Genomic DNA, 20,767 nt, shown 5'->3' with positions numbered 1-20,767 from the left:
AATGCCTGGAATACTACAGCGTTAGACACTCCAGGTGCATCTGCTTCCTCACCATCAGGGATATGATTCATGAGATTACGGGGCACTCCCTTTAAGTTTGTCCCTCTTTAGGTTTACAATGTAAGAGCTCTTCCTCAGGACAAACAGTAATTTTGGATTTTTCAAAACTTTCACCAATCTTCAGTTGAACTTTTTTGTAATGATTTTTTTTTTTTTTGAGATGGACTTTCACTCTTGTTGCCCAGGCTGGAGTGCAATGGCATGATCTTAGCTCACCACAGCCTCTGCCGCCCAGGTTCAAGAGATTCTCCTGCCTCAGTCTATCGAGTAGCTGGGATTACAGGCATGCGCCACCACACCTGGCTAATTTTGTATTTTTAGTAGAGACGGGGTTTCTCCATGTTGGTCAGGCTAGTCTCGAACTCCCGACCTCAGGTGATCTGCCCGCTTCAGCCTCCCAAAGTGCTGAGATTACAGGTGTGAGCCACCACATCTAGCATTGTAATGAATTTTAAAAGAAGTCCTGAATATACAGATATATCCTCTTTATTACAATTCTTACTCGGTTCTGGTGCTTGAGACATTTTTTTGCAAGTGCAAAAGTGGAAAATTAATTTGCTTCTTTTGTTTCTCAGATGTCTTTTCTGACAGGGTGCATGTTTTAAAATTAACTTTATTCTAAATTAAGTATGAACAAAGAAAAAATAGAAAATAATTAAAATTGAACTGTGAAACATAATCTATGTTTTACTACCTCTAAATTACTGGATTATAACTAAGAAATAAAAATAATTTGCCTTGGCTTAATATAGGAGAAAAAAGTGACCAAGGAAGCCTAACTCTTTCTGTTTGTTTGGAGTAAACTTAATTCATTATGAATTAAATCTGCCAGAAATGGGTTCACAGATGATACATAGTATTCTAAAGGCTTTCTGTCTTGGAATGATTTTTACCTCAGCATACCCTAAATAGTGAACCCCTACAGTGAATTCATATTTCTGAGGATTAACTAAAGAGTAGGCAATTGCTAAAATATTAGAAGTCAAAATGAACACCAATCAGAAAGAGAAGAAAATTTTTAGATTCTACTCCAATGCTATACCGTAATATGATAGTGTTATCTAGAAGATTATCTGCTTATATCCAGGTCTAATACATTCTAAGCTCCACTGGTGACAATGGGTTAAAAAATTTTTAAAGCGTTTCCTATATATGTTAAAACAAGAAAGTTATTGTTTGTACCCTGACACCAAAGTCCCATTCTGGAAGGCATCATTCTCTCAATAGGCAGTTGGGTTAATTTTATGACCCTATCCTCTCCCTGAACATAGACACCAAAGGCAACCAGAAACCAAAAAAACAGACGAAGTCTTTAACCTCAGCACTGGTGACCAGCAACATAAAACTGCAAAGTTTGAACCACTTGGAATGATGACTCCTTTAACATGAGGTGAACTCAGGGGCTGTCACTGTCCAATTATTCATAATTTCTCTTGCTTAGTAAGTAATACAGCTCCATTTCTGATGTTACCTTCTTTATCATGAAGAAGGTTATAAAAATGAAAGAGCAAAGAGAGTTCTGGAAATTTCTGGCCTCAATTCCACAGGTACAGATAGCTATGAGTTACTACAGATGGTAAGAATATTTCAAATTTTATAACTGGCTAAAATGTTTTAAAATTCAATATGAAATTATGCTCTGTTGGATTCTAAAAGGATAGTCTAAAAGGTCACTTCATTTGGACTATGCCATGGTATTAAAGAAAAACAAGCAGACAAACCAATATTAAACCAGAAATTTAAATTGTTATATACCTGTGGCTGTTTATTTTCACTTCTTTCAAGTCTTTCTTGCTTTTCCTCTGAAATGACTTTTAAGTTGTGTTCTGCTGACAAATCCATATGTTTAGTGAAAATGAATGACTTAGAACAGTTAACTTAAAAAATTGATACAAAATAACATATACTTTGCTTTCTATATTGAGAGTTTAAATGAAGCTTTATGTTTACTGGAATATTTACATTTTTAAGAAACACTTCTAATTATCTGAAACTTTAACAACCCACTTGGGGAGACACTAGATATCAGCAGGTTCAAGCCACGCAAAAGTCTCAGTGTCAGCCACAAATTATTCCACCTTAACATAAGTAAACAAAAGTGCTGGAAACAAAACAAAATTTAAAAATACAGTGAAAACATATTAACTGACACTTTACTATTCTCTACTTCATAATAGTATCTGTTTAACAGCATGCTAAGCGAGTTGTTATTTACTAATAATTTGCAAAATTTTTGTTACCGTTATACCTTTATAGTGTACACCCTGTTTTTTACATCTGAAATATTTCCTTCTACTATTCTGACAAATTTATTGTTGTGTTTTCAGACTCAGAATGTAGGCTGGGCACAGTAGCTCACACCTGTTATCCCAGCACTTTGGAAGGCCCAGGTGGGATAACTGCTTAAAGCAAGGAGTTTAAGACCAGCCTGGAGACCATAGTGAAATCCTGACTGTAGAAAATTTGCCAGACATGGTGGTGTGTGCCTGTAGTACCAGCTATTCAAGAATTTGAGGCAAGAGGATCCCTTAAGCCCAGGAGCTTCAGTTTGCAGTGAGTCTCGATCATGCCATTGCAGTCCACCCTGGGTGACAGATTAAGAACTTGTTTCCAAAAACAGAAAAAGAAAAAAGGCTCAAAATGCTATGTGAAGTCCTCCTTGAATCTGGCTTTCTCCACATACACAGGCTCTCCTTCCTTGGGGCTCCCTTAGTACTTTGTCCATTTTTCTAGTGTCACTTCACCATCTGAACTGCACATCATGTCTTTGCATGTCTATCCCCTTTGTTGCCAGACTGTAGCAGTCATCTTTGTATAAACAGTCTTTATTTTACTAAATATTTATTGAGTTCCTGCTAAGTGGTAGGCACTGGGGTTTAAAGAATGAGAATAAAAGCTGTCAGGAATGGCTTTTGGAGAAAACATGCCTGGACTGAGACTTAGACAGTGAGGTTCACCAGATTAAAAGAGGCAGAGGGCAGGAAAGATAGTACATGCCAGGCAGTGGCAAGAGAGGGAGAGAAGCCTCCCAGACTGTATGTATTTGTCTACATGAGAGGGACAGTGACGGGGGCATCACCAGCAGCTCAGTAATGCCAGAAAAAGAGGCAGACAGAGAAAGGGCTGCAGATGGAGATTTGGGCAGAAGCCAGTTTCTGAAAGCCTTATATAAACCAACTATTACTGTTGTTTCTTAAATTTTTTTAAAAAGCAAAACAAATTAGAAAAGCATAATTCCAAGAAAAAGACCAACATTTTATTTTATTGTATCTTATTTTACTTGATTTTTTATCAGAGATGGGGTCTCACTCTGCCCCTCAGGCTATAGTATAATGTTGTTATCATAGCTAACTGCAGGCTCAAACTCCTCGGCTCAAGTAATTGTCCTGCTTCAGCTTTCCAAGTAGCTGAGATCACAGGGGCAGAACACCACACCCAACTACAGTTTTTAAAAAATAGACACGGGGTCTGGCAATGTTGCCCAGGCTGCTGGACCTCCTAGCCTCAAGGGATGCTTCTATCTCAGCCTCCAACACTGCCAAGATCACAGGCAGGAGCCACCATCCCTGGCAACACCAATATTTTCAAATGAATAAACTGGAGCTCCACCATTTTATTTTATCATCGATGGGTGAAAACCTTGTAATAGACTCATGGACTCCATGGATTTGTGACAAGGAAACTATAGCATTAACTACGGCTGAAGCTTCCCTTGTCTCCCCGTCTCTTCACATGGTTAAGAGTAGAGACACTCAAGTGTCTTACCTTTTGCAACTTCTTTTCCTTTTTTCAAATTTGCAGGCTTCACAGCTGCTGTTTCTGCCAAACATGCAAGCTTGTTAGATATTCCTTCTAGAAAACATCATTCCTCTGCCTCCTTACCTGGCAAAGTTTCACTTATGCTGCAGGCTTCCCCTAAATCCTACCCATTTTTTTAGAAGCTTGCAGTCATCACCACAAATTTAAAACTGCATGGCATCTAATGAACATAATAAATTTCTAGTAAATAATAACTATATGCTCCCAGGTGACAACTATCCTCCATCTACCCTCTACAAAATGGGTCAGCACACTGCAGACCACAGGCCAAATCCTGCCTACCGTAAGTTTTTTCTCAGTAAAGTTTTATGAGAGTACAGTCATGCCCATTCACTGACATGCTGCCTATGACTGCTTTCACACTACAATGGCAGGGTTGAGTAGCTACGACAGAGATCACATGGCCTTCAGCTGCTTAAATCGTTCTTGAAAAAGACAGAGAGAGAGAGAGGGAGAGAAAGAGAGAGAGAGAGAGACCCCGTGGCCTAAAATATTTCCTATTTGGCCCTTTACAGAAAAAGCTTGCCAATCCCTGCTTTACACCCTGAACAGAATGCCCTAATTCTCAAACCGAATCGAACGCCTCCCCTGCTCACAATTTTCCAATGAATTTCTAGAGCAAACACTGCTGGCTCCCTACCCAAGAGCAGTTCCTTGTTGTTTCTTGCTGGAGAATCACAAATTTGGATATTTCTTATCCCAATACCCCTCCCCAGCTTCAAAAGGTAAGTGATTATTCAAAGCTAATCACATAACCACATTTGCTTTCCCAGTGCCTGGTTTAGGAATGAACATGTGGTGTGACCCAGCCAATAAAGTATTACAAAAAGGGCTGAGCACGGTGGCTCATGCCTGTAACCCCAGCACTTTGGGAGGCCGAGGCGGGCAGAACACGAGATCAAGAGACCGAGACCATCCTGGCCAACATGGTGAAACCCAGTCTCTACTAAAAATACAAAACTTACCTGGGCATGGTCGCACGTGCCTGTTGTCCCAGCTCCTTGGGAGGCTGAGGCAGGAGAATTGCTTGAACCCGGGAGGCGGAGGCTGCAGTGAGCCAAGATCGTGCCACTGGACTCCAGACTGGTGACAGAGCGAGACTACATTCCCGAAAAAAAAAAAAAATTACAAAAAGTCCCCTGCAAGCTTCTGAGTTTTTTCTCAATTTAAAAGACACATGTGAAGAAAAGCAGCCCTTCCAGCCTTTAGATACTGTCTTGTGAGAACATGATGTTTGGAGCTGTTGCTAAGTAGCCAACCATGAAAGGAGACATGAACAAGACACTGCCAACAGCATAGCTGAAAGAGGAACACGTGGGATCCAATAATATCACCGGACAACCAAAACAAGTCTGGTTCTTATGGTTTGGCCACTGTTATGTCCTCTAGTATCTGCAGCCAAAAGCATTCTACCTCAGAAGTTTCCCCTGGCCTACAGGATAAGATCTACTCAGTTCTATACTATTAAAAGTCTTTTACTGGACTTGTTTCTAGACACAGGTAAACCAACAACAAAGTCTCTCCTAAGCCTGCCTTCACTGACACATACTAAACACGATAAATATGTAATAAATAATAACTGTAAGCTATTTTCACCTCATTACCAAGCTCTCCATATATATGTTTTTGCACTAGTAAATTTGAGCTGCTCATAAACTCTACAAAGTTCACTCAAGTGTCCTATCTTTTGAACTTGCTCCTTGTGTTTTAAAACTTTCATTCCTCGTGGCTGCTGCTTCTGTCAAACATGCAAGTTTGTTAGATACTCCTTCTGCCAAGCATCATCCCTCTGCCTCCTTACCTGGCAAAGTTCCACCCACTCTGCATGCTTACCCTAAATCCTACCCACATTTTAGAAGCTTGCATTCATTACCACAAATGTAAATGTGCCTGGAACATACTGAACATGATACATATGTAATAAATAATAACTATAAGCTCCCAGGTGACATTGGACACACAGTAAGCACTATTTAAGGTGGTAAATAAATAACAGTGGTAATAACAATCTCCTAACTGTATTTTTTAAATGTATTTTGTAACATTGGAAAAATGCTTAGTCTATAAAAGATAAATGATAGTTATTTTTTAAGTGGATAAGTATATGAATGAATTAAAATATTTTAAAAATTCTGTTGAAAAAACACAAAAATTAACTAGTTATCTATATTCTATTATGAGCACCTTAAAGACAAAAACTATGTCAATTCCATCTTTGTCTCCTGCAATTTGCCAAACCTAACTTATAGAAGTGGTTTGATAAACATGTATGAAATTAACAGTGTCTTTATACAGTTCAGATTGTACAATGCATTAGGTGTTATATTTGTGTTATTGTGAACCATTTTTATAATTTTATTATAATTTTTTGAGCCTAGAGTTTGGCTATTGGAATATTTATTATGATCATCCCTTGCCTAATGGTTAACAGAGTATCTAATCTTTTCTTTTTTTTGAGATAGAATCTTGCTCTGTCACCCAGGCTGGAGTGCAGTGGCACATTCTTGGCTCACTGCAATCTCCACCTCCTGGGTTCAAGCAATTCTCCTGCCTCAGCCTTCTGAGTAGTTGGGATAACAGGTGCCCACCCCCATGCCTGGCTAATTTTTGTACTTTTAGTAGAGATAGGGTTTCACCATGTTGGCCAGCCTGGCCTCAAAATCCTGACCTCAAGTGATTTGCCTTCCTTGGCCTCCCATGTGCTGGGATTACATGCATGAGCCACCACGCCCAGCCTGGTAACAGATTATCTTGTTCCAACAAAATTACTATTATTATGATAATTAACCAGCACATAAAACAACATAGCTTGTTCTAAGAAGTGAATTTATCTCATGAGGTTCCAACTTATGGTGAATAAATTAAAAGTAGACCTTGTTTGTATAAGAATATGTAACATAACTTCTGCTTCTCGGGAAGGGATTACTTTTCTGTCTTCTGCATTCAGTAGGTATCTTCAGATATAATCTCCTATTTGTATGGGTGCACAATGGCTCAGTTTTATGGTTCTTATTGCCATTTGTTTATGGTATCAGAAAGGGATTGTTGAATTCCCAGTTCTAAAGACAGTTACTTTCTTAGTGACACAGATTCCTGTGTAATGCAGTTGACCCTGAACAATAAGAGTTTGAACTGCAGGGGTCCACTTATATGCAGATTTTTCTTCAGCCTCTGCAACCCAGAGAGAGCAAAACCAACCATTTTCTTCCTCCTCAGCCAAATCAACCTGATGAGAAAGATGAAGACCTTTGGGAGGATTCACTTATGTTTATGAATAGTAAGTATATTTTTCTTTTCTATGATTTTCTTTATAACAGCTTCATTTCTCTTGCTTACTTTATTCTAAAAGCATAGTATATAACAATGCAACACATACCAATTATGTGTTCATCAACTGTTTATGTTATCAGTAAAGTTTCCAGTCAACAGTAGTCTATTAGTAATTAAGTTTGGAAGGAGTCCAAGTTATACTCAGATTTTCAACTGAACATGGATCAGAGTCCCTAACCCCCACAATATTCAAGAATCAACTGTAATTAACATTTATTTACTATATATAAACCATTTACTATAAAAATTAAATAGAAGATCCATTTGCATAACAAGTCCAATTTGTAACAATGTAATTATAGAGGAAATCGCAACATATTAACTTAAAAATCTAATTTCTTACTTATATTAATACAAAAATATAATGTAGAATTTTAGGGATCATAGGTAAGTAAATGAATTTTTTTCAGACAATACTGTTTGAGATTGAGAATTAGCTAGAACTAACTTTTTAAATAACTCAATTCTAAACTAAAGAAATTAAATTTAAAAAATTATTATATATATAAATGTATATATTTTAAACTGCTCTTTTATGATTAAAAATATGTAATGTTATTTTTTTTTGTTTTCTTTGGAGATACAGCCTTGCTCTTTCATCCAGGCTGGAGTGCAGTGGTGCGATCTCAGCTCACTGCAACCTCAATTTCCCGGGTTCAAGTGATTCTCCTGCCTCAGCCTCCCAAGTAGCTCAGATTACAGGTGCCCGCCACCACGCCCAGCTAATTTTTGTATTTTTAGTAGAGATGGGGTTTCACAATGTTAGCCAGGCTGGTCTCAAAATCCTGACCTCAGGTGATCCACCCGCCTTGACTCCCCAAACTGCTGGGATTACAGGTGTGAGCCACCATGCCTGGCCTGTAATTTTGCTTTCTGAAAATCAGTAAGATCACCAAGAGACATGAGAAATTTACTATTAGAAGTCTTACCTTGATTGTCATTTCGAAGATGAGTTTTAAGCATCTTATTTTTATGTTCCAAAATTTGTTGTTGAATGCTATGCATAATAAATGTAACAAAATTAGTATTTTAATAGTGATATGAAAAATAATTACCAAACATATTAAATTCTTAAAGCATTTCAGACAATATCAGAGCTAATATCAGAACTCTAATGTCCAATACACTTTAACATTTTAAGCTCTATAAACTTGTTAAGCTTCTAATTAAAGAAGAAAAACAGAAAGTACACATAAACTGAGAAAAGCATAGCTCAGTAAATTAATTTTAGTTAGCTTAACAGCCTGGAAACTGTCCTGCACTCAGAGTAAGTCCTCGCTCTGTGACCAATAGGTATTTTGTTTTCAGACCAGTTGCTTCTCTTAGGCTCCATGGTTTCTTCTAAAAAACAAAGATTTTACTACTTGACTTCACTAGGTTGTTAGGAGGATGTAATGAGGTAAAATGTTTAAATGTTCAGAGAAATAGTAAAGCAATGGAAAAATTTATTCTTGAGCTGCATTGCTGGAACAATTTTGGAATCTCAAATAAAACCTGATGGGTGTTTTTTCATAGGTTCTAATATTTGAATGTCACAGTTTTCAGAGAATGTTATTAAGTGCTAATTTTGCTTATTGGTTCTATTCATTGTGGCTTGTAGTTCAGAGCATTTTAGCTAGTTCATAACTTGTAACTAAATTTATATATAAATATATTATTATCTCATTAAAACATATAACCTAATTGTCCCCTATTACTGAGCTCATCAATCACACCAAGGGCAGAAAACTAATAGATGGCAAAACCTGGCTGGGACAACTAACATTCCTTCCCTCCCTCCTCAAACTCAGAGCCAGCAGGTCTGTGTCAGAGGCTGCATCTTCTGGGTCCTCTCCGACTGACACACAAGACAAAGCCTTGCTTGTATTGTTTTTCAGTTCCATGAAAGAGATGCAAGTTGATGTTTCCTCATTTTCAAGTCATGTACTAACAACATATTTGCATGTAACATCCCATATGCCACTCAGCTGTGTTCTCATTTCACAGATCACCTTACATGAATACTTCTATAATGTTCATAATAACAATTTCCATATCAGGTGTCTCCTGTTTTGGTTTGACTCACATTGTTTCCTTGAAGCTAGTTAACAAATAGTCAAATGACCTTCTGGGGACCATGCAACATGTGGAATGCTTTCTGAATTTGTGTGCCATCCTTAGGCAACAGGCATGCTTATCTGTTCTGTATTGATCCAATTTTAGAATATGTGCTGCTGAAGCAAGTATAAAGCCCTGTTTTATACACGGATACTCAAAAGTCATGGATGAGGCTTAGCTCTGTTAAATCCAAATTACCTACTTTAGATACAGAGAATTCTATTGAATGACTTCCTGTGAGGTAGAATTTTAAAATATTTTAAAAACTTGAGGTAGAGAGGCGAGTAGCCTGAGAGATTGTCATTATTATGGAAACACATTATTTGTGGGGCCAACTGCAAGTTGGTGCCCCCGATTCTATTGAAGGATAATGTGGAGCCTTTTACTTTCTAACAATAGCTGCTACACAGGACAGAAAAAAGCCTCAAGGTACAGATGTGACAACAAAAGGCAAAGGGACCTCGGCTCTCTTCCTGCAACATTATTTGAACATCCCTAACTGTTGAGTACAATCCAACTAATATTTGCTAGAGAAAAGATGGACATTGGTCTCAAAGGATAACATGCCATGAAGGTATAGGCTAAGCCTAGTCAGGAGGTGGGCTACAAGTAAGGTTTTTAGTATTAGTTAGAATGTCAATTTACTCACTGTGTGTGTGGGTAAAGCCAGGAGGACTTGCTGTCAGAGCAGGGTGCCAAGAACAATGGCTGAGCCTATGTACATGAACTAAAAAACACTGTAGCTGTGGGCCGGGCACGGTGGCTCATGCCTGTAATCCCAGCACTTTGGGAGGCCAAGGCGGGTGGATTATGAGGTCAGGAGATTGAGACCATCCTGGCTACCATGGTGAAACACCATCTCTACTAAAAATACAAAAAAAATTAGCCAGGCTTGGTGGCAGGTGCCTGTAGTCCCAGTTACTCAGGAGGCTGAGGCAGGAGAATGGCGTGAACCCAGGATGGGGAGCTTGCAGTGAGCCGAGATCACAACTCTGCTCTCCAGCCTGGGTGACTGAGCAAGACTCTGTCTCAAAACAAGAAACAAAAAACAAAAAACAAAACCCACTGTAGCCTAGCTAAGAGGTGGGCTACAGATAAGGTTTTTAGTGTTGGGGGAAGTTCAGTTTATTCACTATGTGTGTGGGTAAAGCCAGGAGGCCTCACTGCCAGAGCAGGGTGCTGGGAACAATGGCTGAGCCTATCTATGTACATGAACTAAAAAAGCACTGTAGCTGTGGACACTGTGTATGAGTCACCATGAAGAGAGAGGGATCTGAATCGGTAAGGGCATACTGGTGGCAAAAGTCAATCATTACCAGATTGCAGGACCAGTTACAATGGCAGCAATACAGCAAGTGAATCAATGGAAACAACAGAATGACTAGAACAGCCTTTCCCCCTCTTCTTCTGACTTGTAAAGCAAGATTGTCTTCCTTGGACTTAGGGAACCCCTTAGCTTTTTGAAAAATTCAAAGCAGGAAGGCATAGGAGATAGCCCCAGGGGATAATACAAGATTTTCTGCTAAACTGGACATTTCAAGACCCAATAACTAATTAGAAAAGTCAGTCCAGGCATGGTGGCTAGCAGTTTGTGAGGCCGAGGCAGAAGAATCACTTGAGCTCGGGAAGATCGGCAACATAGTCAGACCTTGTTCCAAAAAAATAAATAAATAAATAAAAATAAAATAAAAAAATTAAAAAAGGAAAAGACGTGACATTATTTATATCTCACATATAAGGAGTATACTTGGAATAAAATAAACAACACTGAGATCCCTAGGAATAAAGGTCTTTAAAAGTCCTGAAAGAATCGTGCACTCATTGCTACTTCTAACTAGTCTAGCTTTCTGTTTGATTTCTGGCTAAAAAGTGGACTAACTAGTGGCCATTCCAAACTACCTCAACCAAACTATGAACTGTCACCTAATGTATAAGATGCAATATTTGTAATTATTTTAAGCCTTAATTTAGTGTTAACCAGTCTTTTCATATAAGCACGTACCTCCTCAAATCACAACAAACAGCATAATCCTCGGCAGTTTGGCCAAACATGTCTTGAGAAAAGATATTTACATTTTGTTGAAGGAGGAGGCTGACGATACTTGACGAGTTATGCTGCACAGCAAGCATGAGGGCTGTTCTAATATAAAGAAATAACAGCACTCAAGAACTTTAATAAAGATATTTAATTAGCAAATTGGATACACTTTACCAATTTCATATCTTGCCTGTCAGGATAGACATAATAACCATTTACATGTACTAGCTTATGTGTATAAGCATCTTGGGTGCTCAAGTGTTCATCTTGGTAAATTACCACCAAGGCTAAAAGGCAGGGACAACAAGGAAGCTTCTTGTCCCATTGAGGTATGACATAATACAAGTTACTAATTTATAGTCCTTTGATGGCCAAGAAACTGTGCTGAGGTCACTTATCTAAAGTAGGAAAAGATTTAGATGAAGATTTCCCCATTGCTTTTCTAGTCTGATATATTGTAATTCAAAGTCAGCTAGGGGTCAAATAAGTAAGAGCTATCTGCAGGCTGAAAACAACAGCAGCAACAACAACAACAACAACAACAACAATAATGGTAGTAGTTGTAAACTGAAAGTTAAAGTGTACACTTTATAAAATTAATAAAATACAAAACCCCTTTAGCTAATATAAGATTACAGAACTAAAAACATCAGATTGCAAATAACAGTCTACAAGAGAAGATGAATCCTACTACATTGTCTTTTTTTACGTTGCTCAGTCCAAATAACTGCTTTTCTACCTAACTAATTATTTACTATACGCCAATAATTATAAGCTAAACTTATTAACATTTCTGACTTGCGTAACTGTTACCACTCTAGAACACTCAGGTTTTTAGGAAATAAACAAACAAACAAAAAAACAAGCAAAAAACCCAAAAACGATTGCACCTTCTGTAATTGTCAACAGCATGTATATTTGCCTGGTTCTTCAATAAAAATTCCACCATTTGCTGTCTCCTAGAATTTATAGCAAACAAAAGTGGAGTGTTTCCTTCCTGTAAGAAAGCAAAAACAACTTATATTTCACAAAATTATGTATATCTCAACTGAACTAAAAATCTTCTATAAGATGCTATGAACTTAAACATGCAATAAAGAAAGAAAGTAAACGCAAAGCAGTCCTTTCCTTTTCACTCCTCTGTGCTTTCCCACACACTGCCTTGCAAACACCTCTCCTCTGCCTCCCCATGCTAACTTCAGTCACCTCCAAAACTCACTTTATTTACCAGCCCCCAAAACCCTTGCTTCTATCTCAGCATTTAGCACAGTACATTGTAATTATTTCATTGTTTCCCACTGAAACCAAGAGCTTCTTGAGGGCAAGGGCTGTATCTTTTTTCTCTGTAACCCTAAAACCTAAGATATAGTAGCAAATACTTTAAGTTTTTAAAATAAATTAATGATCTAAATTATTATCTCTAGAGCAGTATTTCTTAAGCTATATTCTAAAGAATATTTGTTTTACCAGAAGAACTGTACCCTAACAAAAAGATTCCATGATCATCTGCATTTGAGAAGTATTACAAAACTGTATTATATGGCCAACAATCTAGAAATCCCTTGAACTTTGCCTAATCTCAACTTGACAATATTTTTTATGGCAAACATTAACATTTTAGGAACTAAAATTGCAGGGATACAGTTGCCAGAGCTTCCCAGTACAATTGGAGATTTCCTCTGGGTGGCACAAACTTGCTTGACTTAGTTCTATCAATGGTGTCAGGATGCCAATATCAGGCACTCCTCATCCAAAGGGATCACCAAGGAAATGAGCTCTGAATTAAAAGAGATTGCCTTCAAATGCACTTATTTTCCTTATCATTAAATAGTCCATGGGATTTTTCCTAATACAAGAGGATAAATTTTTATCTTAACTATTAGAAAGCTCTGTATGTTCTATATAAGAAAGACCGGTTAAAACTTTTTGAAAATAAATATTAAAAAGCAAAGGTCAGTAAGAAATTCTATTCTCAATTATAATGATAATCCTGGGATGCTAATGCAACTTTACTTTTTAAATCCATTTGTATTGGTTTCCATTTAAATTGCTATTTAACATTTTTTTTTTTTTTTTTTTTACTTTAGGCAAAATATAAGTCAGAAATAAAAATACAACGGCTTATCAATAAAAGTTCTAATACTGATGTATAGGGCTTATTTTGAGCATAATAAAAGCCAATAGGTCACTTGCATTTTTAAGGGACCTTGCTGAGAAGAAAGATATAATGTCTGCAATATTTATAATCTATCCACTTCTCAGCAGGAATGACCTAAAAAGGCTTCTAGGCATTCTCATGAGCAGATGACTATTTGTGGTATATATATTTAAAAAGAGTTAAAAAAACTTCTGAATTCTAAAATTCAAGTCTATAATTGAGGGATTTATATAAACTATAGACTATATATTATGAACCAATATATGCTGTTTTGAAAACCTCAAAATCGTTATGGAAATATACTATAAAAAAGGAATTGTAAACTCAAATACTTATAAAGATGAAGGAGTTACCTAAGTAAGTGAAGTACTCAGGTGGGCACAGTAGGAAACTGGACAATATGTGCCTCCTACACAGGACAACGTCTGCATAGCAGACCAAGCAGTGATGCGGTTCAGGGGACACCAGATTTGATTCTTAAGCCCGAGGTCCATATTTCTGCATGAGTCTACTAAATTTAACATGTTGACTCAATTTAAAGAGGCAAAGAAAAAATCTGTGTGCCACATTTAGACTCTAGCCCTTGTGTTTTTATATTTGCTATGAATGTGTTACTAAATGATTGTGTATAAACCAAGTATTTGCAAGTGGAACTTTTTCTTTCTCTAGTATCATATGTTTAATAAAAAAACTCAGGCCCTGAAATATACATAATAAAAATTGCTGTTAAGACTCATAATACCCACCTCAAGAATTTTCCCAACATTTATTCATTTTTCAATCTATGTATATATCATTTTCCCAGATTGCTAACCAAATAGATAATTAGTTCATAGGACTGCGGAAACTGAATTATTAAAAGAATTCCTATTGTATTCTCACTGACTTCAAGGATTTCAGTGTTTAAAACTGACATCCTGATTATGCCAAAGCTCTATAAACTTAAGAGACACACTGAGATAGTCCCTAATACAACTTCAACTGAAAAAAAAAAAAAAAGGGTTCAGGATTTGCTACTAATCTAATTGAGAAAATCTCACTTGTAATGAACATTTGTTGATACATAATCACTAGAATGGTGACAGAGGAACATGAAATTGTGAAAGGGTCAGCCTCTACTTATTGAAAGATTACCCACAAGCAAATTGCTGAAGACTCTCTGAATGGCAGTGAATGATTCATGGTGGGAAGGAAAGAGTGTTTTTCTGTGAGCTGAGAGCTGTTGCCAATGATATTTCCTTTCACTTCCCAGTCACAAACATAGAGAAAGACAGATAAGTCAGGCTAATGTTATTGGAAAGGAGAACTTTGAAGAAAGTAGCACCTATCAAATGCCAACTCGTTTAGAGATTTCTTATGTCTTTGAGATACGGGAATTTACATACTGCACTTATCTATTCTGTGCTTCTTAATCAGGAGTGTATTTGAACGCTGAGGTATTTTTTTTTCTCTTGCTGTTGTAAGAGACAAGAGTCTTACTATGTTTCTCAGGCTGAACTCAAACTCCTAGACTCAAGCAATCCTCCCACCTCAGCCTCCTGAGTAGCTGGGACTACCGGAACATGCCACCGTGCGTAGCTTCAGACAAATATTTTTAACTGTACATGTTCAGAACTTATTAGATCTATTACATCAAAATCCTCAGGGGGAAAGCCTACACAGGTAGACTTTTAACAAAATTTCCCCAGGTCACCGTAACGCACAATTCTAGCTGAGAATTACTGCAGCAGACAATCACTTCAGTTTCATCTCTCACCCACACGGCCAGTATCCTTTATCAGGTTGGGATGTGGCCAGAAAGAGAAAAGAGTATGAGATAGTTATTTATGAAAACTACAGTTAATTTTCCTGGGTGTGGGTATAACAGGGACAAGTAAACTCAGAATCCCAGTTGATTTTGCTATTTATAAGCTCCTTATCTCCCACCTTCCCACCAAAACATTCTAGATTTAAAAGGAGAGTTTAGACTCTTATCTAAGTGGCTGTTTTTGCCAGGATGGGTAATAAGTTAGTTACTAACTTGTTCCACCCTTTGCTGAAGTGTTTCTCACTTCATCACCATCTACTCACTGCCAATCTGGTTTCCTCAGAGTCCTCTAAGAATTAATCTTCATGCAAGTTTCAATCTCTCTTTTTACCAAACCAAAAATGATTACCCCAAAGCTGAAGGGCATGTTGTCTCAATACATAAACTGGAAAAACAAACTAAAAAACAAAACCTCTTCTTGGCATTTTCCCTCATTACCTAATTTCCAAGTGACCTGCATGTTTTCGATTACTCTCCTTTCCCCTTCTAATTTTTCCCTCCTAAACCTTGCCAATGAAAGATACATCAAGTGTTTTTTTTTTTTTTTAGAAAACTGTTAGCAGCAACAAGACTTCCATTTATTGTAAGTTGCTTTAGTTTTGAGTTTTAAGATAAGGCCTCTTTCCAGAGTAATTTTTTTCCTGTGATTTTTTAATACTAATTAGAAAAAAAATACACCTCGGGTAGGAAACAAATACTTGAAGAGAAGTTTTACCTTAACAAATTCATAAATATTTCCCATAAGTGCATTAAAATAGCTGTGCCCTCTAATGCTTCTTTAAAATTATCAATATTTAAAGTAAAATTTTAGACAATTAAGTTATTTCAAAATGTTTTCATTCAGGAACACTTGAGTTCCAAATATGAAAAACTGACTCTTAACTATGTCAATGTTAAAACAAACATTTTGAAAAGAAAGTTGATTGATCTATACCTCATTTAGTGCTTCAATATTTGCACGGTGGGAAAGCAGTTTTTCTGCCAGTGAAGTCCCCTTGTTATACATAGCATAATGGAGAGCAGTGTTGCCGTAGATATCCTTAATGTTTGGATTGGCGCCACGTTCCAGGAGAATAATTGCACAAGCCTCTTCCTGGCAATGTACAGCCTATTGGTGTTAGATAAAAAATTAGACTATAAATTCTAAGAATTCAAAATACATATTCCACAGGTTTCACCAACTAGTTATATTTAAATGAGATAAATTCATTTTAACTCTAAGTATTTAAATCGAATCCATTTCATGCTGAAAGAGTTGGCTACTACATACCTTCATTAAAGGTGTCCTGTTAAGTCTGTCATAGATGTCGATCTGGCATCTTCTCCTCAGCAAGAGAGTAACCACTTCTATATGGCCATGGACACAGGCAAAATGTAGAACAGTCCTATGAGAGTGAGAGGAGGTTTCAGGAAATTGCAGTGCAGTATCTCAAAACCTACCCTGGTTCATGTAATTGTAAACATTGAATAGCATGTTATTCCTCTGTCTTCAAAACAAATAATTTTCTTTTGAAGAAAATACAATATTTATTAGCTCTTACTGCTCCCTACCTTAATGAAACAGCAGCCTATTTGGATAGAATAAGCTTGGTGTCTAGATTCAGTTCAACTATGGCTTGAGTTCTACTTTGAACTCAGTCACATACCAGCTATTGCTTAGACTTTCTGTGCCTCATTAATAAAATAAAGATGACAATGGCAGCTAGCTCACAGGACACCATTATGATGCTTAAATGAGAATCTATGTAAAGCATTTAGAACCATTTCCAGAACAAACAACAACTCAATAACTGTTAGATTTTTGTTTGTTGAGACAGGGTCTTGCTCTGTTGCCCAGGCTGGAGTGCAATGGTGTATTTATACCTCACTGAAGCCTGGAACTCATAGGCTTAAGCAATCCTCCTGCCCCAGCCTCCTGAGTAGCTGGGACCACAGGAGCGCACCAGCATGATCAGCTAATTTTAAAAAAGTTTTTGTAGAGCAGGAATGTCACTTTGCTGCCCAGGCTGGTCTCAAACTCCTGGCATCATGGGAACTTACCACCTCAGCCTTCCAAAGTTCTGGAAGGACGGGTGTGAGCCGTGCACCCAGCCAGATGTTATAATTATTACTATTACTATTACTTAACAAAAACATTTTAGTTCAGTGAAATGATACAATTATTGCTTTTCTGCAGGATGATTTAAAGGTTAGGTCACATTTTAGTGTATCTGATATTGGAATGGCATTTATAATTCATAACTTTCTGTAGCTATAATTGGTAGCATTTAAAAAATCATCTTACTAATATAGAAAATAGTAGGGTATCACACAATCCATGAGGTCTTACATTAAGTAGAATATGGTGTACACAGCAGGTCTAGGGCAGTTCTAGGCATCTAAGTGGCACTTAAATACATTTTAATTCCTAAAAGTACCATGGAGAAAGAGCACTGAACAACATGTTTTCTTTAAACAAATTATTTCTTACTTTGATTTTTAAAAATGTGAAGGTAAAGGAAACTAATGATTGAGATGAACGGGTATGGCTCATTTTAGTCAACACTTAGATTTACAGAATATATGCAAATCAGACTTTCCAATGATTAATATTAGTATTTAAGACTGATACATTTTGAAAAGGGCAGTTAAAGGTTATCTCTTACTGTTTTCTACCATCAGAAATGCTTTTGCTTGAAAGGAGGGAGCAAAAGTTTCAATGAGATTAAGTCCTACGATTCCCACTTTAAATCTCTCACATTGCAGGAAGTCAGGGACATCAAACGGAGGGACCGGCTTGAGCCGTGGCAGAGGAACATAAATTGTGAAGATTTCAAGGACATTTATCATTTCCCTAATAATACTCTTATATTATTAATAATACTCTTATGCCTGTCTTTACTGCAATCTCTGAACATAAATTGTGAAGATTTCATTTTAATACGGACATTTACCAGTTCCCAAAATTAATACTTTTATAATTTCTTATACCTGTCTTACTTTAACCTCTTAATCCTGCTATTGTCGTAAGCTGAGGATGTACGTCACCTCAGGACCATTATTGTGTTAACTATACAAATTGATTGTAAAACGTGTGCTTGAACAATATGAAATCAGTGCACCTTGAAAAAGAACAGAATAACAGTGATTTTCAGGGAACAAGGGAAGACAACTATAAAGTCTGACTGCCTGTAGGGTCGGGCAAAATAGAGCCATATTTTTCTTCTTGCAAAGAGCCTATAAATGGACATGCAAGTAGGGAAGATATCACTAAATTCTTTTCCTAGCAAGGAATATTGATAATTAATACTCTGGGAAAAGGGTTGCATTCCTTGGGGGGGAGGTCTATAAACGGCCACTCTGGGAGTGTCTGTCCTATGCAGTTGAGATAAGGACTGAAATACTCCCTGGTCTCCTGCAATACCCTCAGGCTTACTAGGTTGGGGAAAAATTCTGCCCTGGTAAATTTGAGGTCAGACTGGTTCTCTGTTCTCGAATCCTGTTTTCTGTTGTTTAAGATGTTTATCAAGACAATACATGCACAGCTGAACATAGACCCTCATCAGTAATTCTAATTTTGCCCTTTGCCTTGTGATCTTTGCTTTTGTCCTTGCCTTGTTTCCTCAGAAGCATGTGATCTTTGTTCTCCTTTTTTGCCCTGAGACATGTGATCTTTGTGACCTACTCCCTGTTTGTACACCCCTTCCCCTTTTGAAATCCTTAATGAAAACTTGCTGGTTTTGTGGCTCAGGTGGGCATCATGGACCTACCGACTTGTGATTTCATCCCCAGTGGCCCAACTGTAAAATTCCTCTCTTTGTACTCTTTCTCTTTATTTCTCAAACCAATCGACACTTATGGAAAATAGAAAGAACCTACATTGAAATATTGGGGGCAGGTTCCCTTGATATCTGGTGCTCCAATGTGGTTTTAATTTTTCCTAAGTGCATGTGGGAACCCGATTCCCTTTGGTAGGTGTGGAGAAACGTTCATTGGTTCGGTCCACAGAAACGCTTGTTTGGCTTCCTGACGATTGGTGAGTTGTCTGTGTATTCTCCAGGGTAACTATGGGTCACGTGGAGTCTAAACATTATGCTTATCTCTGCTATATTAAACTCCTGTTGAAACCGGGAGGTGTTCACGTACCAATGGAAAATATGGTCACCCTATTCAGGACAGTGGAAGAACACTGTCCTTGGTTTCCTGAAAAGGGAATGCTAGATGTGGAACTATGGGATCGTGTTGGTGCAACATTCCGGGAACTGGTCCCAACAGGAAATTATGTTCCCATCACTGTTTGGGGTGATTGGACATTGGTATGTGCCATCCTTATGACATAACAATCCTGTGATCCCCTGCAGTTACCACAGCTTTCTGAATCTGGCGACCCTCTACTTCTTCCTCAGCTTACCTCTCCCACACAGCCTTCATTGTCTGCTCAGCCTCTCCCTTCGCCTACTCCTCCCCCACCTGACAATGTTGAGAATTCAATATCTAACTCCAGTGACTTTGTCTTAATGTCACCCCCTGATGATCTTATTTCTTTTCACGAAGAGCCGGTACTTGAAACTCCCATGGCCCCGACTTGGACAGTCAGGGACCATATATATGCTAATTCTTCCCTCTTCAAACCTTTGCAGCATTTGCCTCTGGAGTCGCCTAATGGCTCCAGGACCAAACTACAATTTACCTGTAATTCTGCAGGCCCTCCCCCATCCATCGCAGCCCCTCACCCTCCTGTCATTTCGGTCCCTCAACTGGTCACTTTGCCATCCACTCAATCTGCTTCTCTGTACCCTTCTTCACACATGGATGCCAGTAATCACTAGTATACTTCTGCCTCTTCTGCTCCTCCAATGCCCCTTTCTCACACTCTCATACCTGTCCAACCTCCTCAACCTCAGTTTCCCTTATCTACACATGCTTTTCCTGTCACTTCTATGCCAACTCCATCTCATGTGCCTGCTCTTGAAACTTCCATTCAATGCTTATTCCGCCAAAACGAAGAAACAAGTGGATTAAACGTGCAGGCTTATACAGTCGTGCTGGAACCTCCTGATGCTCACGGCCTACAAGTACATCAATATGTGCTGCTCAATTGTACCTTTTAAAAAGAATTCAAGGATGCTTGTACCCAGTATGGTCCTACTTCTTCATATGTTAAAATGGTATTATAGACTCTTTGTACTGATGTCATTTTGCTTCCTCTAGACTGGGACCTTTGGGCAAAAGCTGTTCTAACCCTGTCTCTGCATTTACAATTCTGTACCTGGTGGTCAGAGGAGGCCCATCTGCAGGCTCAGATAAATTGGACTGATGGCATTCTAATTACCAAGGCTCAGCTCACAGGCTCTGATAATTACTCTGATACTTCTGCCCAATTAGGCTTTGATGCTGTCACCAAGAAACAAGTAACAAAGGTGTGTATGAGAGCTTGGGATAAATTATGCACCCCAGGCCAAGCTCTTGTTTCTTTTAT

The 20,767-nt window shown here is 37.9% G+C and overlaps 1 protein-coding gene and 1 non-coding gene across 2 annotated transcripts in view; both read right to left on the bottom strand.

Annotated features, from left to right (window-relative positions):
• The window catches only part of LOC116268592 (ankyrin repeat domain-containing protein 18B-like), a 64,686-nt gene that overhangs the window by 27,030 nt on the left and 16,889 nt on the right, over positions 1-20,767 (bottom strand). Inside the window, exons 2-8 of the mRNA XM_031654028.1 lie at positions 16,580-16,694; positions 16,244-16,417; positions 12,235-12,341; positions 11,309-11,446; positions 8,139-8,206; positions 3,826-3,879; positions 1,816-1,886 (exon numbers count right to left, since the gene is read on the bottom strand). Of these exons, the coding sequence (XP_031509888.1) occupies positions 1,816-1,886; positions 3,826-3,879; positions 8,139-8,206; positions 11,309-11,446; positions 12,235-12,341; positions 16,244-16,417; positions 16,580-16,694 (727 nt within the window). The remainder of the gene's footprint in view (positions 1-1,815; positions 1,887-3,825; positions 3,880-8,138; positions 8,207-11,308; positions 11,447-12,234; positions 12,342-16,243; positions 16,418-16,579; positions 16,695-20,767) is intronic.
• On the bottom strand, positions 9,329-9,431 carry LOC116270130. Its single transcript, XR_004178067.1, has one exon. It is a non-coding gene; the product is annotated as a U6 spliceosomal RNA (small nuclear RNA).

The sequence above is a fragment of the Papio anubis genome, chromosome 13 (assembly GCF_008728515.1).
Source record: "Papio anubis isolate 15944 chromosome 13, Panubis1.0, whole genome shotgun sequence".
In the NCBI taxonomy this organism is placed as follows: domain Eukaryota; kingdom Metazoa; phylum Chordata; class Mammalia; order Primates; family Cercopithecidae; genus Papio; species Papio anubis.
Note: the sequence above shows the minus strand (reverse complement) of the source record. Positions and strands in the feature narration are given on the sequence as shown.